This window comes from Rhyacophila brunnea, unplaced genomic scaffold, assembly GCF_057557595.1.
Source record: "Rhyacophila brunnea isolate RB1 unplaced genomic scaffold, BYU_Rbru_1.0 scaffold_1, whole genome shotgun sequence".
NCBI lineage: Eukaryota > Metazoa > Arthropoda > Insecta > Trichoptera > Rhyacophilidae > Rhyacophila > Rhyacophila brunnea.
Window position 1 is genome coordinate 7,132,432 of NW_028232751.1, and position 20,329 is coordinate 7,152,760.

The 20,329-nt window shown below is 35.3% G+C and overlaps 1 protein-coding gene and 1 long non-coding RNA gene across 2 annotated transcripts; one reads left to right on the forward strand and one right to left on the reverse strand.

Moving 5' to 3' along the window:
• The first annotated feature begins 93 nt into the window (after positions 1-93).
• On the forward strand, positions 94-1,063 carry LOC147079436 (uncharacterized). Its single transcript, XR_015069500.1, has 3 exons — positions 94-226; positions 696-807; positions 927-1,063. It is a non-coding gene; the product is annotated as an uncharacterized LOC147079436 (long non-coding RNA).
• Positions 1,064-2,592: 1,529 nt separating this feature from the next.
• Positions 2,593-10,569, reverse strand: LOC147079437 (histone-lysine N-methyltransferase eggless-like). The gene is made up of 7 exons (XM_085941012.1): positions 10,039-10,569; positions 9,088-9,228; positions 8,826-8,967; positions 8,109-8,214; positions 6,913-7,112; positions 6,412-6,572; positions 2,593-4,093 (listed from the first exon to the last, which is right to left on the reverse strand). The coding sequence occupies exons 1-7, from the start codon at positions 10,462-10,464 to the stop codon at positions 4,085-4,087; spliced, it is 1,185 nt and encodes a 394-aa protein (XP_085797138.1). The 5' UTR covers positions 10,465-10,569; the 3' UTR covers positions 2,593-4,084.
• Between the last annotated feature and the right edge of the window lie 9,760 nt (positions 10,570-20,329).

Consider the following 20,329-nt stretch of genomic DNA (forward strand, 5'->3'; position numbering starts at 1 on the left):
ATTTGATAATCGACGTGTAGATGATGGGAGTACGCACAAATCTAACTACCGACTGCCCGCTGTGCACCCAAATAATAGTATGTTTTTTTTTAGGTCGCTCGAAGTTTTCAAATGCACATGGCCTACAAACCGATGTAATTCTTACATACCTGGCAATAAGGGTCTGTGTTCAAAATCCGGGTACATTTTTTTTTTATTAGGGGCTCAATAAAACTGAGCCCTTCAGGTCAGTATTGTAGAATAAACGACATATAAAGCGAAGTTGACTTGCTAAAATGAACACTAATAACATTACATCAAGGGTTGCTTTGGCGTTTATCGTCAGATGCATTTGAAAAATTTATAATTCAAGGTTCGATATATTGTGGGAGGCTATGGCTGAATGCATCCTTCACAGAATTATGTTGAACAAAGACATAAATTTCTATCTCTGACTATCAAATGACATTTTAAAATATTGTCTCATGTTTACATTACTATTATGCGCGTTTCTCTAACGTATATCTTTCTAGATAGCCCTGTCACTGTCTTATCAAAATATTGATTAGACTTTCGAAAAATGATTAATTTTACATATAAGACATTCAATTCAACTACCTACATATTTTTCTTTTTATGCCTAAATATTTTATCTACAAATAGCTAAAAGTAGACGTTTATATACATAATAATAAGTGGGGTATCTATGATTTAAGGTCATTTCTCTACTGCGAGACCATCGTGGCAACGGGAGTGTTAATACAAACTCCACTCCGTGGAGGCCCATATTATGATCCTCTAAGGATCGAACATGGTGAAGTAGTAGTAGTAAGTAATGATAAAATAATGTATTTGAGTGTACTGTAACTGTGAGGCGTATGAATGTAAACACTGCTTTAAGTGTGTCGAGTGGGTACTACTTAATTGATGATTCTTTTTCATTTCAGACCGCGGTCACCATATAAGAAGCCCGTCGTATCCAGGTTCCCCATTATCTGTTGAGAGTTAATTCTAGCAGCACATCAGAATGGGTAGTCATCAATATTGATGGAATGTAGATGCAGAATTTTGATTATCACCGGACGGAAGGGTTGACTGACACATAACTTAAACTTATTATTGTTTGATATTGCCATTTTCAGTACACAAAAGAATGTGTAATTATTGTTGTTTATTTATTATAGTTTTTTTCTAATGTCATTCTTACATTTTCCCAGAAAGTTTTGCGGGAGTTTTCATACTTTACATTTTATGTATTCTGGGGTGTCCGATTATAGTATGGAAGGCGGCCGGGTAGAGATAGAATCATTGACCTCCTTCATGGGTTCCCAACGAGGAATATTTTTGTTAGATCTACTCTTGTTTTTCCAGTATACACTGGATATTGTCAACCCGGTTGGACGAAGTTGGTGAGTTTTGAATTCTGAATTCATTTGTCTGACTCTGATATAAAGATTACCTTTTGGAAATTATTATGGTGCACCTGACTATGTTAGAATTTATTATAGTAGGTACTGCCTGGCTAAATAAATTCGATTTGTCCCGTAAATACGAATCCAAAATATACTAATTATACCTTTTGTAAATATTATGTTAACGCCAAATAGAAATATAATATTTTCACACTGTATGTAGACTGTAAAGGTGCCTAATTAAATTAAATTATGTCAGATAACCGGGACTCTACTGTATTCAGACATTCCCACCTAAATAGTGTGTAGTTTCTATTGTAAAGTAATGTTTGAAAAGTAAGGGAAAGTCTGTAGGAAAGACATAATATGTCATTTGAAATAATTACAAATATTGCCATACATTTGTACATAAGATGTGAGATGTCTGTGGTTATAGCACCTTTTAAAATTACATTACCCAATAGGTTGAGCAAACGACTAATGTCCATTTCTCGTGAAAACAAAAATCCCAGGCCCAGATCTACATAGGAGCACATGTAGAACCAATTTAAAAATATATACATGCCACACTGCCAGTGTTACCACCTTTTTCTATGCTAATTATAGTACAAAGGTGTAAAAAATATAGTATTTCTGAAAAACTATGGTACGGGAACATTTTTCATCTTCAAAATTATAGTATTTTACATTTTTTGCAGAATTAAAGTTATAACATTGCACTATAATATTATTATAGTACGGTTGACAATAAATACTACACTGCAGATACAGTGATTGGAGTTCGCATTCCCTCTCATCTTGTTTCCTCGAAATAAATATGACAGGGTGACAGGGAATATTAAAATTCATAAACTTTGGTTTCAAAAGATTATTTATTATGTATGGATTATATGGAACATAAAATAAAAATTACCGTATCAAGGCAAATATATGACGATCATTAATTATTCAAGAATAAGACAATGTGAGCAATACTGTCCCATTGCGACACTAATGGCGATTCTGACCACTGGTAACCTAATAATGCCATTCTCTCTGTATCATTATTTTATGAGAAATACACAAGACCAAAATCCATTTGTGACTTTGATAAACTATTCAAAAGGAAATATTGCCTATATATGGATTGATACGTTCTGTAGGTTTGGAATAAACAATAATTATTTAGTCAGGTAATAGATAACCTGTAAAAATTTAAGAACTCAAAACAACCAATCGTGTGAGGAAAAAAAAGTATATTAGACTAAAAATAATAAAAACATACATATTATCGTAATAATTAATACATATTAAGCTTTTAGAATCGTGTTGGGATAACCTACATCCAGCAGTGGATTGATCCAGGTTGGTGAAATAAATAAAAAAATGATATCACTAATTCTGATAAATATAACAATACATAGGACCGGGAAGAGTAAATTGATCCAGACCGGTTATGATAATGATTGAAATACCACGTATATTATACCACCAATTATTGTTGAATTGCTTTTAAATATTTTTGGGTTGTTAATTTTATAAACATATTTTTTTTGGAAATGTATTAAGAGTATCATACAAACTTCTTTTTAGGTTAAATATTTCACAATGACTTCAGAGATGGCAGTGTGCGTACAATATATTAAATAAATTAAAACAATCAACCTACTATAATGAGCATATACATGCCCATTTCCTATAGCCAGACTTGTGCACTCGGAAATGTAGAGCGCGTAAATATGTTTGTGGCACACATTCGGTTAAATGGTTCATTAATTATAGATTGTCTATTTTTCAAATATGTACGTATGTATCAGTTTCAAAGATCGATTTTTAATCATTCGCTAGCATAGTATATTTTGAAAAGTCACAAAAAAAGTGTAAATCTTCTGCTATACCTACATACAAATTATCCATTTCTAATCTTTATGTGCCAAGATTATCGACATTGGGAGAATGTTTAAGCAACCAGAATATGTGACAATGCATATTATTCGCAACAGGCAAAAACATATTAAGTAGGTACATACATATTTTGAAATTAGGTTTACAGAGACACATAATAGTGCTATTTCAGATAATTTAACATTAACAGTTTTTATTAATCAAATCATCCCACAGTAACAAAAAAAGACAGCGCAATATATAAGCAGAAATAACAAAAAAATACCATAATTACATATTAATAAGTGATAAGACTTCTTTTCTTATAATTTTTTTGACAGAATTCCATGATAGCCATTACAATGATATCACTTACGCAAATACAATTTTTACCAACATGACAATATGAAATTGAATGCTTTACTATCTTTAAAGGTTTTGTACTATTTTATTACCTATGCAGACAGTTGAAACACAATAATCAATCAAATTACTGAAACGTAATGTTGCGTAAACCAAACTATAATAATTGACTTATCCACATTCATCTAAAACGATGATCGCTGATTATGAGTGAAACATTTATATAATTAATATTAAAGCAATGCGCGATGAACAAAATAAATCAACAAAGATATTACTAGGAATAAACTTTTTATCATTCCCACCTGAGCTATAATTCAACATCATTATCTTCATCTTGAAAAGAGAGCACCGGTTTTGCTTTTAGTGCTGTTTTACTTGTTTTCGTTCTACTGGCTCATCAGCATCAGACACAATCTTCATATGAGGTTTCAAAATAACGCGTTGATTCAGATCAGCAGGCTTCTCTATTTCTTCTGAAACAATAAAAAAAGTTTTATCAATTCACAAATTAAATTAACTTAAATAATGACTCCAACTGATGATGAGTGAGAGTGAATTATTATTTTTATGGTTAAGTTTTGTATTTTTGCGTGTTCTGATGAAAAGCTTTTTACCCGGCAACAACTCGATTGAATATCAAAGCATTGTTATTACTATGTAAGATGGTGATACGATGTAAACTTTCACCCTCTACCAAATGCCTACATACTACAAGCCTAAATGCGACCCAACCATCAAACTCAGGCAAATATATCAACTAAAACGTTCATGTCAAAAATCGCAGCATAAATAATGGGATCGATATCATTCACCCTATATTTGGGTGGTTCAAAATAATTATGGATCAAGTGTCGTCAAAACTTGAACTCAAAATTGCTGGCTGTACGGCGTCCGAGGCAAGAAGAGCTTGCGCTTGGCGGGCAGCCGACGCGGTTTTTCTGGCTAAAGATGCTTGCGGCTTGGCGGGCTGCCGACGTGGTTTTTTTTGGCTGGACATGCTTGTGTGTTGGCTTTTTTTCGGTTGGAGATGCTGACTGTTCGACGTCCGAGGCGAGAAGATGTCTTCCGCGCGCATCAAAAGTCTGGGATCTGCGGCGTCATGGCGCTGTTGTTCTATCGGTCGCGAACCTGTTTTTCCGACAGATTTCTTTATCACATGGCGGCGCTGTTTCGAGCAGCCGTTTTCGGTAGTTTGTGTCAGTCTGTTTGAATTTTGGCGGGGGCGCAGACGAAAAAGTCGGAAATTTCAGTGAGGGTGCGAAGAGTGGACGTAGGCTGTGGTGTTTTTGGGAAAGTTGATAGTTCGGTCCGCCCTTTGAGGTGGTCTCCTGTGGGAGACCTTCATCTGGTATCAGTATGCTGTATTTAATTCCCAGCTTTCCGTTGCTGTCAACTTTATTGTCGACATCATGAAACAAATTTATTTTTTCGGCGATCGTAAGAGCCTTATAATTATGTTTTTTTAACTACATCAGCCACTGTTACAAATATAAAATAATAAAGTCTGTCTTGAGTTAATAACACTAAATTAATGTCGTAAATAAACAAAATATGAGAAAACACCAGTCTGAAACACTATCGATAAACAAATGTCGTAAATGAGCAACATACAAGAAAAACACAAGTCAAAAAAACGCCAGTCCGAAACACTATCGATAAATAAATGTCGTAAATAAGCAAAATACGAGTAAACCGCCAGTCCGAAACACTATCGATAAATAAATGTCGTAAATAAGCAAAATACGAGTAAACCGCCAGTCCGAAACACTATCGATAAACACAGGTACAGGTATACAATATAAAAAAATGTCTGTAGCCACATATAAAAACAACGAGACTAACTACTAATATAAATACACGGGTATTACGAATACACGCGTTTATTTGTTTTCTATTGCATCGATAATTTTGTATGATAATATGTACTGCACGTGGAGCGCAGCCGTGGGTTGATAACGAATGAAACCTACTCAGCTGTGCAGTGTGCGTGCCTGTCCCTACCCGACGCCGATGCATCATCGTTATAACAGTAGATAATAATAATAACTAACCACTGACTCGCCCACAGCTGGCGGGAATATGTATGCATTTCAAAATATTTTGAGTAAACAAAAATAAACTTCGATTTATACGAATAATAATTGCTTGTGCGGACCAAAATTCATTTCGAATTACGAAATAACGAATACTTCGATTTATAACGAACTTTTTGTAAGAGAAAACAATTTTGGGTGGTAAAAATCGGGAAAATATTCATTTTAGAGCGAATTTCAATTTTACGGCGTTCGAAATACCAAGGTTTTACTGTATTTAGAATATTTTTCAGTATGATTTTATAAAGATAAAAAGTTTTTTAGTCAAGCATGCCACTGTTCAAAGAAAATATTAATTGGTCTTCATATTAGTGTTACTCAAGTGGATTGCTTTGAAATATGATAGTTTTCATAACATGGTGAGATTTGGTGCTCATGCCCATGAATGCAATTAGGGGACCAATAAATTTCTTTATCATTACCCTTAACATTTTGGAGCATTTTACAAGGTCCCACATTCACAAAACCCGCTTGAATGTTTTCAATGTGTAGGTACTGTGAAAAAATTTATAATTTACGACTTGTTATAACATAACTTATTTATAACAAATATTTATAAATTTCAAGTAGCGGTGCCATTGACAATAAACACAATAGCCATACTGCTTGCACATGGGAAAAAATTGCATCTGCACACATTGATTACTGTCAAGCGTTGTAATTCTGATAACTGGAGATGATGAAATAAAAATAAAGACCTTGTTTGTGTCGGACGTAGCGCCAAAGAAGAGCTGCTGGAACCGATTGCTCCCTCGGTACAGCCACTCCTCTCGAACCACCCGCTCGTCCAACTCTTCGCTGAACTGCAACAGTGCCAATGAACTGTCCACGGCCAATACTCTTGACGACCACCATTTGCCTGAAATGGAAAACTAGCTTTTTCACACAAAGATACAGTTCACCATTCGCATGGGCAAAAATTATAATGAGATTTTGCTATGGACGTGACAAATGCAGAAGTTCTATAATTATGTTGAATACAGTGAATATATAATATGTGACATGCAGTACGCCACAATTGAGGATATAGGGGCTGATGTGAAAGCGACAGGGGTTCTAGGAAAAACTGTGTAGTGTCCATATGTGCCAACTAAGGGACGGACATAGTCAAACAAGAAGAGAAAATAGAACTAAATCCAAATTACATTAATTCGGGTTCTTCGTATTGGTGCCACAAATAAATTCATTGAATTACTAACCTTTCCATTCAACTTTAATAACATCATCGGCTTGCACTTCAACCATGACTCTGTCGCGGAAAGTGGACAAATAATTCTTGATGAAGTCCCTCGAGTCGGCGCAGACGTCCTCAAATACATGTTGCGACATTTCATACACTCGTATTGCGTCCGTGTGCTTCACATACTGTGCGTGGCCATCATCACAAAATACCAGGTATCTGTAAACAAAATCAGATTGCTACTAATCTACAGTTTTCAGTTTGATAATTGGAATAAATCAGCGGATTTATGCCAGGAGGGCAATTCACGAATGAAGCACTGCAAAACACGTCACCGAACCGCTTTAACTGAAGTACGTAAAATTTTATAGTATGTGTATAGAGCTTCGAACGATGCGTTAGAGTAAGATAGAAAGTAAACATATCATGACGGAACTCTTCTGAATTTCATGGAAATTAAATAACATTTTTATCCATTTTGGTAATGACTTCATATTTAATCAGTACTTACCGTTAACGTTGCATTATTAAACCATTCATTGTTGAAGTACGTAGCCAATTAATCTTTAAACAAGCTAGTTACGTCTCCAATATAACAATATTACAACACAGAATTTCTGTTGTATTTTGCAAACAAACATGTGTGTTTCTGTATTACAAAATCATAATAAATATTTAAATGAGAATTTAAACACAAAATAATACTTTCAGCGGTAATAGTTATGTAAAAGATAGAAAAAATAGAATAACAGCCTCTTCTATACTACGTACGAATTTCTGACGTTTAATAAATGTCAAATGGAGAGTTGCTAGCGCCTCTACTGCCAAAACGTGAATACTTCAATTGCATACCGGTTGACTTTTAATATACTTCGTTGCAGTAGGCTTGCGCTTACGTTGCGCAACCGGTCATAGTGCTTCATTCGTAAATCGCCCTCCAGAGGGATGTATCTTCCATACAGAAATCATGCCCTCTTGCCCAAAAGAAATATGATTTTTCAACGCCTGACGGCATTATGGTCGCACTGCCATCTATAGAATCATTTCAATTTATAATTGTCTTTTATGCCTTACACATAATTTATTTTTTCACACGAAAAAAAACGCACTCGATTAAATTCGAGCCACCGATTGTTTGGTTATCAGCCGAACGCACTACCTTTATGCCATAGTATGGTACTGCAATGGTGAAGATTATACAGTATAATATTTAACCTGAACATATTGGCGACCGCTGGCATCTCAGCGATGACTCCAGAGTAATAGGCATCCTTTTTCTTCTGCTGTGTCTGATCCTTGAAGAGAGCTATCACTCTGGTGCCTGCAAACAGTCCGCGTAGTTAATATGAAAACCACAGATATCAAAACCTATGTTTGAGAAATTAACTATGATCATAGAAGATGAGGCGTCTGACCGAGAACAGCTAGAGCAGCGTTGGATGAAGATGATCAAAACCAAATGCCACCTATTTCAACCCTCGCACTTAGCGGTGACTTTTCCAAATACATTCAGCAACATTCTAACTATGTTGCATGTGACAACAGATGCTTTTTCAACCGACAATTAAATTACATGTGTTGTGAATGCCAATAAAATTAACATGTTGCAGTCAAGTCGAATTTGTAGGTGCGAGCCGCCGTAGAGTAGGTAGTGAGTTATGGTATCTTATTAAGATTACACGTAACATCATGTATTAAAAACCATCATAATGCTGCACTTTGAGAACAGATGCTTTCAGCCAATACTGATATGACTTATTCAGGATTAGAAAGAGTATCATGCAGCCTCTGTTGGAACTGGCTCACCCACATGTTTGGCCTACATTCTCTTTAAGCCAACTAGATTCTGTCATCGAAGAAATAAATAAAAAATGACACGATTTTTGACAAATGCAACAATATTTTAATTACATTGTGAAAAAGGACAGTTACCAATGGAGTATCTATATGTAGAGGGTTGCATGGTCGCCACCTGTCGGCCACTCACTTCCTTCACGAAAAAGTTTTTGCCCGGAGTCATCGGTTCAAACTTCACATGCATCATAGAGAATGGTGCCTCTGTTCCATTCGAGAGCTGTAAACCAAGCAGATCCATTGTTTTACCATTATGCAAAGATAAACAAAATATTGCAAAATATTTCACCACGGATGTTAACTGCCAAAGACCAATAATAAATCAATTGAATTGACTCACGAGAGTCCCTTTAGGCCGTATCTTCACGATGGTGGCTGGCACCCAAGCACTGTAGATGGAATGGCGGGCTGCATACACGAAATCATCAACCTTCAAAGGAGGGGTCACCTTTTCTTCAGCGCTTTCCGGTGGTAATGCAACCTGAGGATTAATCAATCACAACATAAAATCTGCAACAGATATTTGTCCATCTATCAAGATAAGTTCACAACTGGCAGTCGAACCAGACACTAGTGTTTCACAGCACGTTCCATAATAGATAACATTGGAAGAGTATTTTTCCAAATACACCGATAGTTTCAGATTTGACGGTGGCCACCAAAACAGGTGCTATTAAAAAGACGATGTGACAATAATTTCTATAATGAATCTTAGATGCAACAGATATTTAGACTTTTCTTCATTCTATGTATGGCTTATGAGTTTTCAGAATCAATATCTCAGTCGAATTCAAAGCATAGGTACATTGGTACAGGTGCAACTTTTTTTTATGAGAAATTTCCAGTCTGAATTATGATAACGTGCAGGTGGTATAAACACGGTGTTCCATTTCTCTCGCACAGTGGCCGATAGAATTTACTGCAGTACCATATGGTATCCAAAATCAACGTTTGTGAATACGATGTAACATTGCAAGATTGCATGCATGGATTAAAAAAGTTCAGAAACTTGTGAATTTTGTCACGCGACAATTGGATTGTGCGATATCTGCGCCTGCGCAGTAGAACGATAGCGGCGAACCTGCTGGAAAAAAAACAAACTGCACCGCGCAGTCATTTTGAGATTAACCAATTTTCACCACCTGTCAAATAGTACTCAACAATACGGAAATCAATATTATTTATCATATTATCAAATAACTATTTCGCTAAAGCTGCTTTGCATGTCTGAAGAAATTAGTTAGATGGCGTAAGACAAGACATTAATTTCACAAAGAGGAGTAAAATATACCTGATTCGAAGTGGCATCGGGGCAAGCATTTTCTTCCGAATTCTCACTTTCGGGCGTCGTGAACTCCTCCTCGTTCTGTATGACATTTCTCATCGGTGAACGGACGCATTCCGCCAGTTTATCTGACTGAGATGAATCATTTAATGCGTTCGAGACTCGAGTTTGTTCGGGTTGGGGACACGCACTTTTGCTAACCATGTCTTCTGACAGTGGATCGTTAACTGAGGATAGGGTATCGTCCGCAGGACTTTCTTCATGGGTGGATGTTTTCTCTTCGTCGTCACTCACGATAATCGGTTCAGTGACATCATTTTGCACAGACAATTTCCGCTTCTTCGTAGAATCAGTCCCGATGACTTGAAACGGTAATCGGGCTCGTCCCATCTTCTTCGCGTTCGGAGAGGCGGTCCCACTTTCAGCTGACATATCGACAACTATAATTATTCACTCAAAAGATTATTCTGACGGAATGAAGGATAACCTAATAAAACAAAACAATCACAATGACATCTAAACGCGCGGGAGTTAAGTAAACCTTTTATCAATGCTGCCAGTATATACATTATCATTACAGTGGTGCCAACTAAAATTTTCAAAATTCACTAGATTTTTTGATTTTTCTTTATAATATCAGTAGATTGACAAAAATGTATGAAATTCAACGATTGTGTTTGGTGAAAGCGTGCATATTGACATAATCTCACAAGACGTGTCTTTTAAAAAATCATGTAAAAAGTGACTTTTATCATCACAAAAATCATAATTTCTTCAGGTCCATTTACCTGGATCACCCAATGTTAAAACTCCAACTTTTTTGGGTGCATTTGTTTGTGCATCGTTAGTGCACGCTTGTGCACGATTTTTTTTCGTTTGTGCACCTATAATAACCGAAAAATTCCAATTTCAATTGGGTGTTCAAGCTAAACGTTGGGTCACCCAATGTTGAAATTTCAACTTTTTTGAGTGCATTCGTTTGTGCATCGTTAGTACACGTTTGTGCATACGTTTATTTCGTTTTTGAACGCATATTAAGGGGGTTATTCGCATTTCAATTTGGGTGACCCAGCTAAATGCTGGATACTTGTGTCACTAAACTTAGATTATTTTAAAAACTTAAATTGTAAACTCTAGTGCGTTAGTGCACGATTATTTTTTGCCTTTTCACGTATATTGAGCGCACTATTTGATTTTGAAGTTCGTTTGCAAAACCTGACTGCGTGGGTTTAAAAAAAAAATTTAGTGAATTCTCTTGTCGCATAACTAGTGGGCAATTCTGTATACTTTTTAATTTTTTTCTCGTAGGTATAGTGCGTGAGATATTTGATATGAAATATTTGATAGAACCACCCAACAAACTTTTTATTAGGTCATCAATTTTTCTATTATTGGCTTACTTTTGTACACGTGCTTTTATTGTTTTGGAGATTATATCGTGAGAGATATTATTTTTTTAAAATTTAGTGACTTGATACTTAAACCAATAAATTTGCCTTAAAATTTTTTTGTTAAGTGCATACGATAATGTCCATTTATTTAAATTTTTTAAATGTCTTTTAAAATTTTTATTTCTTAAATTAAGCTAGAAATTTGAGTTTGAGTGGCCGTCAACTTTTAACACCAAATATTTTTTTTCCACATTTTTTAAATGCATACCTTTGAGTAATTTTATTGCATGTTTTTTCATGTATTTTTTATTGTTTTTCCATTAAAATTACGCGAAAAATTCGAAATTTTGTATTTTCACTAAGTACTCAGTCAAAATATCACGAATCTCACCGCATCAGTATGGATGGTTCTGTCAAAAGAGTCTCGTAACACAGACAACCTGACTGTAATGCTTCCTTCCTACCTCTTCTCCATACGTTTACCAATCTGAAATATTCGCGCTTCAATTTGGCGAGCACCTGTATGTATTTTTATAAATGTGTCGTCAAAATATCCATTGCGAAGCTTTTCACAATAGTCAAAACTGTGTCGAAAAACAATTCTCACCACTCCAATGTCACATAGTATAACATTTATATTGTTTATTTGAAAAATTGATGGCTTTCAGTGTATCGTTAGATCTCCTGCGTGCATAAATGTTTCGTTTGTACATTAATTTATGACGAGCAAGCTGATGTTCCGCTAGTTAAACTTTAAAAATCTCAATTTTACTACGTTCAATATCAAGACAGACGATAAACAAAATTATTAGTACTTATTATTCATTTTATCGTGACAGCGTATAAATAAAATTAATTTAGTTTTCGGCTGGCAATATAATATAGTCTATGAATGCCTGTTGTCTTTGCCTATGTAAATACTAGCTAACGTCAAAATCATCTGTCAGCTGTCACAGCCAAAAATAATAAAAATATTTCGATTTTGTTTTGTAGTCAAAAGTGGAACTAGATATCCTACCTATTTAATACAAATTTATTTATTAGTGCCATATCCCTGTTGAAGCAACTAAAGTGGATAATTGCCCTTCCTTGAATTTTCCCAGCACCTAGGCAACTGTATGATACTAATGTCACGATAACGTCATTACCCTAGTTATGTCGATGGATGTACCATAAACTACCAGGACCTGTGCCACATGCGCTCCACGAAGATAACTAGGTAGGACACCGTCTGAACTGAGAGAATATTACGATATGATAACACCGACATAAGACTTGATGTAGTTCTGCATTCAGCTGATGAACTTAAAAACTGCAAGATGTATTCTGTTTTTTTATTGTATTTAAATTCTAATAATAAAAGTATTGCGAGCCAGCCAGTGTAAAACAATATTTTATTTATACCTATGATAAGAAAATGCGTGACAGGACATGACAATACTCACCATAACATACCTACTTACATTATTTGAAAACACCTCGGAGACATTGGTGCTTGAAAAAATATGACGCCAGACAGGATTAGAACCCGTATACACTGGATTCCGGCTTATGTGCTTTACCAATTTAGTCACCTATCTAATTAGGGTGTAATAATTAACTATCCAAAATTCATCTGAAGCATTTTACAAGATTCACTAATATTGGTCATTGGCCTCCGCAGCTTGGCCAAAATACAGCTTCATGTCCTGTCCGGTGCAATATTAATCCAACTGGTGTGTTTCGAAGGTGCTTTAAAATTATTTATGTTCAATAAAAAATGTCATCTTCACAAATATTGTGAAATAGTATATTGTATAAGATCTCTTTATTTCTCTCGTTCAAACACGCGTGTCAACATGATCTTACTCCCTACTTCAATTTTAGTTTGACAATTTATGGATACGGCCGTATGTTGTAGCTTAACCACTGAGGAATGACAAAAGAAATGGCATATTTCAAAAAAACACTACCTTATGCTTAGGTCAATAATTATTATAAAGCAATCATTATTCGCAGAATGTTTATTACACTTAAATGGTCAAAAACATAGCTTATAATTATTATCTTTAGAATTATCTTCAAATGTGTTAATCTTGCCCATTTTTTGAATAATAAAATGCCTAATTCTTGTCAAATTTGGGATCACAGAGATTATCAATATAATTTTTTATCGTAAATATTTTACAAAAATTATCTCGTCATAAATTATACTAATGGTTTTATAAATGCGTTTAAAAATTAATAAACGTAAAAAATTTTAACACCGCTGCACATTCATGTACTGAAATATGACTATATTGTAAAAAATTAGAGCGAGAGATTTAAAAGAACACTATTTTATGTAATAAAAATACTTTTTGCAGTCATCAAATGTTTAAAATAAATATAAAGGATAATAAGGCTTCAAAATTATATAAATAGATTATCTACAACGTTTAAGGAATGTCCAGGATCATGGTTTGAAAATGCAATAAAAGTTCCATTTTGACCTACGCTGTGCATGTCCCCCCTTAATGTCTGGCTGCAATGTCAGCTATAACTGAATATCGCCTACATCCACAGCATCGAGACAAGTATGAGCAATTATTGGGAGCAGATCAATAACCTGACTTAAACTACATTCAACAAGGTAAAACAAGAAGGATGCAATAAATTACGAATAAGCCCACTCCTATAGTAAGTACACACGCTTGCTCAATGGTTTGCCATCTGGCACGATGGTTTTTTGTTCGACATCGAACAAATTGCGCTATGTGAAAAAGATTGAAGGTCCGTAATTCTTGCTCGATGTAATTTGAGTGAGGGAGTGAGGACGCACAGGACCGGCAAGGCTAGTGTGGCCTCGTTCTCACTCGTGGTCGAAGTCGTGGCGGTGCGACGGTGGCCTCACAGCGTCTTGTGTCGAGTTGCCCGACTGTGTGGACACAACGACGAGCATGCTTACAAGTCAACATGCTCGATCGAGCAAAATCGTCCAGCAAGAACGTACGTGGGTACTAGGCTCTAGAGCATGGTTCCCCAAACTATGGTTCGCGACCCACCAATGGGTCGCGAGCGAATATTGAGTGGGCCCTAGCCACTGTATACGTGAATTAAAAAAAATAGGAAGTGATAAATTTGATATTTCATTCAGCTATTTATAATTCCTAAAAATTGAAATTGATCAAACGGATCAGACATTTTTGCAGTTCACGAAAAAATTCGAGCGTTCATGAAAAGCTTATGTTGTGGAAAAGTTGTAAGAGTTGTGAGAATGGCAAGTATGATTGTTTTGAAACACTTGAAAGTTTTATTATTGAAAATCAAGTGCAGCCTAAGATGAACGTACTGTCTGAAATTTCCAGTCATTTATCACTGTTAATAAATAACTTTGATGACTATTTTGGGGAAGAGATGAAAAAGTTTGATTCATTGCGTTGGATTTGTAACCCATTTCAAGACGACTTACCAACTAGTATGTCAACAAAAGCAAGTGAAGAACTCATTGATTTATCAAAAGATATGTCACTGAAAAATAGTTTCACTCGTAAACAGTTAACGAAATTCTGGCTCTCAGTTGCTGATAATTATCCTTGCCTGTTCGATGAAGCTATGAAAGTCCTCCTCCCCTTTACTACCTCATATCTATGTGAGGTCGGATTTTCGGCTATGGTTAACATTAAAACTAAATACCGAAATAAATTTGATATATCAAACTCACTGCGATTAAAAGTAACTAAAGTTGAAGTTGATGCTAAAACTGTAATGAAGAAAAAGAAGAAACAAATACATCCTTCCCATTGAAATAATTTTGTAAAAAAACCTTGCAGGTGTATGTATTTAAGTAATAAGTTTTTTTTTATTTAAGTTGTGCTTCTTATTTCAACAGTCTTTCATTCATATTGGTAACACTTATAAAAAATATTTTTTTTAGTTCAATTAGAACAAATAAGACAGCATTAAGTAGTTCCACGACTCGCCACTAGGGAATCTGAGCATTACCAATATTTATGTCCTCTTTTCTCTACGACAGCTAAGAGGTGGGTCCCAAGATTGGAAATTTTTGTTAGATGGGTCGGAGCCCAGTCAACTTTGGGAACCACTGCTCTAGAGCGGTACAAAGATGAACACGCTATTTCGCTGTTTATCCAAAAATTATTTTTGTTTTGGACATCATGAGCTTTCGTTTCATTTTGCAGTCTATGAGATTTTCTTGTAATTTAATTTCAGCATCAATTAATTTCAATTATATAAATTAGGTATTGAAGTTGTTTCAAATGCTCAATATACACAAGATTATCATATTTACAATTTCATATTTATATCACATATTTTCAATGTCAATAATGGTTGCCAATAATGGAAATTGTAAGTGTACAGGTATTATACAAGGTATAATTTTATGAAGATCGAAAATGAAGACTTTGTGGTATTTTTGTGAGTTTAGCCTAAAATTGTGTTAACAGTTACTTACAGGAGAAAATTTGCAATCTCATAATATTGTATCAGTAAGCTAATCTCACTTTTCTTGGAGACTTGTCAGAAATCCAGGGATTTTCTTTATTAATCGAAATCCAGAAAATAGCCAATGTAACATCGGCGAAGTTCAGTTTTAGCGTCCCGTCGTTAATCAATTCAACAAATTTCTCTCCAATCTATAGGAAAAGCGCTTCTATAGAATTTTCGGCATTGGTTGCACAAGGGTTTCGTCTGCAGTCCCATTGATTGTATGAAAGTACTGATGAAATTTCTTTTGCAGCAAAGTTGAAAGTTAATTGCTTGTTTTCAATGGTGGTCTGGTAGTTCCTTTGGAACATTTGTAGAAATCCTTGTCTTCAACTCCTGCCAAAGTTCGAGTTTATTTTCGAATTCTTCTAATTTATCAGAGCACGTCAATATATTTTCACTCTGACCTTGCATTGTTTTATTAAGTTCATGCAGGTTCTCAAATATATTATCAGCCATGTACGCAAATTTGGGTATTGCACCGCGGCACACCTAGCATCGTCTCGCGGCACACCAGTGTGTGCCGCAGTGCACCGGTTACGGAGCACTGCAGTAGACAGTTGCTCTGGACCTTCGTAAGGTACCATGATTCGCTACCTACCCGTCAAGAAATGTTATAATTTTTGATGCATCTAGGCGTGATATGGTTCTAATAGCCCAACTTAATATCAAGCTATACCGTCAATAATAGAATCGAAATAAGATTCAATAGTAAAGATTATATTGTTTGTAAGAAAAACTTTTTTTATATTTCACTAGCTGAAGTACCCGGCTTCGCACAGGATCGCTACGTGGTTATATTTATCTTAAATATTTAAAAAATAATAAGAGGTAATTATTTTTTTAATATTAAAATATCTGTGTAATACAATATGGCAATATGAAAATAATTCTAATAAGAGTAAAGGTCAAACAAAAGAACACTAAATTAAAATCGAACCCAAAATATGCAAACGTTATTAATGCTATTAATATGCAGTGAAAAACCAAAATTGGATGGTACAAACAAACAACAAACTTTGTATTTTATATAATACTAATTTAGAAACCTTTGCAGGTGTGCGCACAACTTCTGACAAAAGTTTCATCGCAATCGGATGAATGGTATAGGAACGCATACGAATAGAAGAAGATGATGATTTTCTAATTCAGAACGGTATAGGAACGCATACGAATAGAAGAAGAACAAGATGGTTGTACTAATTCAGAAACCTTTGCGGGCGTGCGCACAACAACTTGTCAAAATTTCATCGCAATCAGATGAATGGTATAAGAACGCATACGAATAGAAGAAGATAGAATAGATGAAACAGAAGAAGAAATGGTTGTATCAATTCAGAAACCTTTGCGGGCGTGAGCATAATACTTAATCAAAATTTCAGTGCAATCGGATGAATGGTATAGGAACGCATACGAATAGAAGAAGAAGAAGACGGTTGTACTAATTCAGAAACCTTCGCGGGCGTGCGCACAACAACTGGTCAAAATGTCATCGCAATCGGATGAATAGTATAAGAACGCATACGAATAGAAGAAAAAGAAGAAGAAAATAGTTGTATCAATTCATAAACCTTTGCGGGCGTGAGCACAACACTTGATCAAAATTTCATTGCAATCAGATGAATGGTATAGGAACGCATACGAATAGAAGAAGAAGATGGTTGTACTAATTCAGAAACCTTCGCGGGTGTTGGCACAATTACTGACGAAAGTTTTATTGCAATCGGATGAATGGAATAGGAACGCATACAAATAGAAGAAGATAGAATAGAAGAAGAAGATGGTTGTACTAATTCAGAAACCTTCGCGGGTGTTGGTACAATTACTGACGAAAGCTTTATTGCAATCGGATGAATGGAATAGGAACGCATACGAATAGAAGAAGAAGATGGTTGTACTAATTCAGAAACCTTTGCGGGTGTTACCACAACAACTGACGAAGGTTTCATCGCAATCGGATGAATGGTATAGGAACCATACGAATAAAAGAAGATATAATGAAGAAAAAGAAGAAAATGGTTGTACAAATTCAGAAACTTTCGCGGGTATTGGCACAACCACTGACGAAAGTTTCATCGCAATCGGATGAATGATATAGGGACCATACGAATAAATGAAGATAGAATGATGAAGAAGAAGAAGATGGTTGTACTAATTGAGAAATCTTTACGGGTCTAACCACAATGACTGACGAAGGTTTCATCGCAATCGGATGAATGGTATAGGGACCATACGAATAAAAGAAGATAGAATGAAGAAGAAGAAGAAGATGGTTGTACTAATTTAGAAACTTTTACGGGTGTTACCACAACAATTGATGAAAGTATCATCGCAATCGGATGAATGGTATAGGAACCATACGAATAAAAGAAAATAGAATGAAGAAGAAGAAGTAGATGATGATTTTTCTAATTTAGAAACCTTCATGGGTGTGCATACAACCACTTACCAAAATTTCATCGCAATCGGATGAATGGTAAAGGAACGCATACGGGACAGACAGACAGACATTCATTTTTATATATTAGTATAGCCTATACTCTTCGCGCAAGTGTAAGCAATAAGTTGACAAAGTTTTATCGCAATCGGATGAACGGTATGGCAGTGCATTGAATACGAACAAACAAACAAACAAACAAATATTAATTTTTATATATTAGATTTGTACTAATGTAATTTTTCAATTTTAGGTGAAAAAAGAAGACTTGCTGTTGACAGAATAGAGACGGTAAACATCTCAGCTACCTTTTATAGAAGATGCGAAGCTAGTGATCTCATGGGTGCCAGTGATCCCGAACCAAGTCATTTACCATCATTAAATTCTCTGCGCGTTGCATAGAGTTTATATTTAAAACAGAAGACACTCCACGATGATCCAATAATAGCACTTTCCATTATGAAAAACCAATCGGCTGCTAATATCATAAGAGACATAGGGTATGATAGATTCTTTGTCCATTATTGGAGTCCACTACAAACAAAAGTTTACAATTAATCTTATCCGTCAAATTCTGAGACTACTAGAATTAGCATTGACGCTACTGGGGGCGTAGTGAAAAAAATATCTTCATTGTGGGGAAGGCAGATAAAAAATATTTATTTGTATGAAATCATAGTACGTGATCACGGTTGGATTTACAGTATCCAATTGCACATATGCTTTCTGAACAGCATGACAACAACAGCATTTCCCACTGGTTGATGGAATGGCTGAGAAATGTTTGTCAGGTGCCAAAAATTGTGATAACTGATCAGTCAATTGCATTAATGTCCGCTGTAGTGCGTGTATTTACCAGATACACATCACTGAATGTGTATTTACAAGTATGTGCTACAAGGCCTGAACAAAAACGATGCATGAGTGCGAGTGAGAAAGTATTCGGCACCCTTACAATCTCTGCGACACGCGCTAGAGTAAGATAAAAGGTCTACCTAGCTACAAGCCAGTTTCCAAAAGTATCGCCATCAAATTGGGGCGAAACGCTTCACATAGCGTCGATAACTTGCGAGCTCGTGTTGCTAAAATTGATATTTTTTGTGTTAAACATAAAGTCAGTGGTAAATATTTTTGGTTAATTAAGTGGAAAAGATGGTTCTGTGTCTTGTCTTAAAATGTGGTAGCCGTACTGATAAGCAAGAAGATGGTATTACGTTTCATAAGTAAGTTGATACATGTTCGTGATAATTTATTTGTATTTTATTATATATTTTAATATCAGTGACCTAGTGTTTCTTTAAAATAACTTAAATTATGGATATCTTTATCTAATGGTTGTATTTTGACCGCTTAAAAATACTATATAACGTAAAAAAATAGAAAATTATATTTTAATTCTGAGCGTCTAGTGCGAGCACTTTGGGCGAGCACTAGCGAAATGGTCTATGGTCTCGAACATTTGTAGACGAATGCGTTCGCTCGCTCACAAACCAAACGCAAGGCACGCGGCTTCATTTAGCAATGCAACGGGTGGCGTCTAGATGTATCTATAGTCTAAGATGTGCTACTATTATAGATGGTCAAGAAATTGATATTCCAGAATGTTGCCTTAGATAAGATTTTATTATCGTTCTATAGCACTGATTATCACGTGCTCAAATATCGAAAGCATTAAGCTATTATACCAATTCATTTTTACAGTATGTTACAGCGAAACAGATGGTACTAATATTGATAGTGGAGAATTTACATTGTGTGAAAATGCTCAAGAGTATTTGAAATCAGCAATTGCAGGCTTTAGTAGATATGCAGGTGACGCATTCAATTCACGCACACAATATTAATTGGGTGATGATGTTAACACTGCTCTTGATTTCTTGGTATATTTCAATGGAGGCTGTGGGTACATAACCACCAATCGTAGGAAGTGATGGACTTATGACTCCGTGCAAGGGAAGATACCTCACAAATGATGAAATTGTTTTATTTTATTGGCAAAATT

Excerpts from the sequence above, each read along its gene's own strand:
- LOC147079437 (XM_085941012.1), bottom strand. The coding sequence starts at position 10,464 with ATGTCAGCTGAAAGTGGGACCGCCTCTCCGAACGCGAAGAAGATGGGA. Across the intron at positions 8,968-9,087 it reads TACGGCCTAAAGGGACTCTC|CTCTCGAATGGAACAGAGGC; the intron begins GTGAGTCAATTC and ends CTTGGTTTACAG. Across the intron at positions 6,573-6,912 it reads TATTAAAGTTGAATGGAAAG|GCAAATGGTGGTCGTCAAGA; the intron begins GTTAGTAATTCA and ends TTTCCATTTCAG.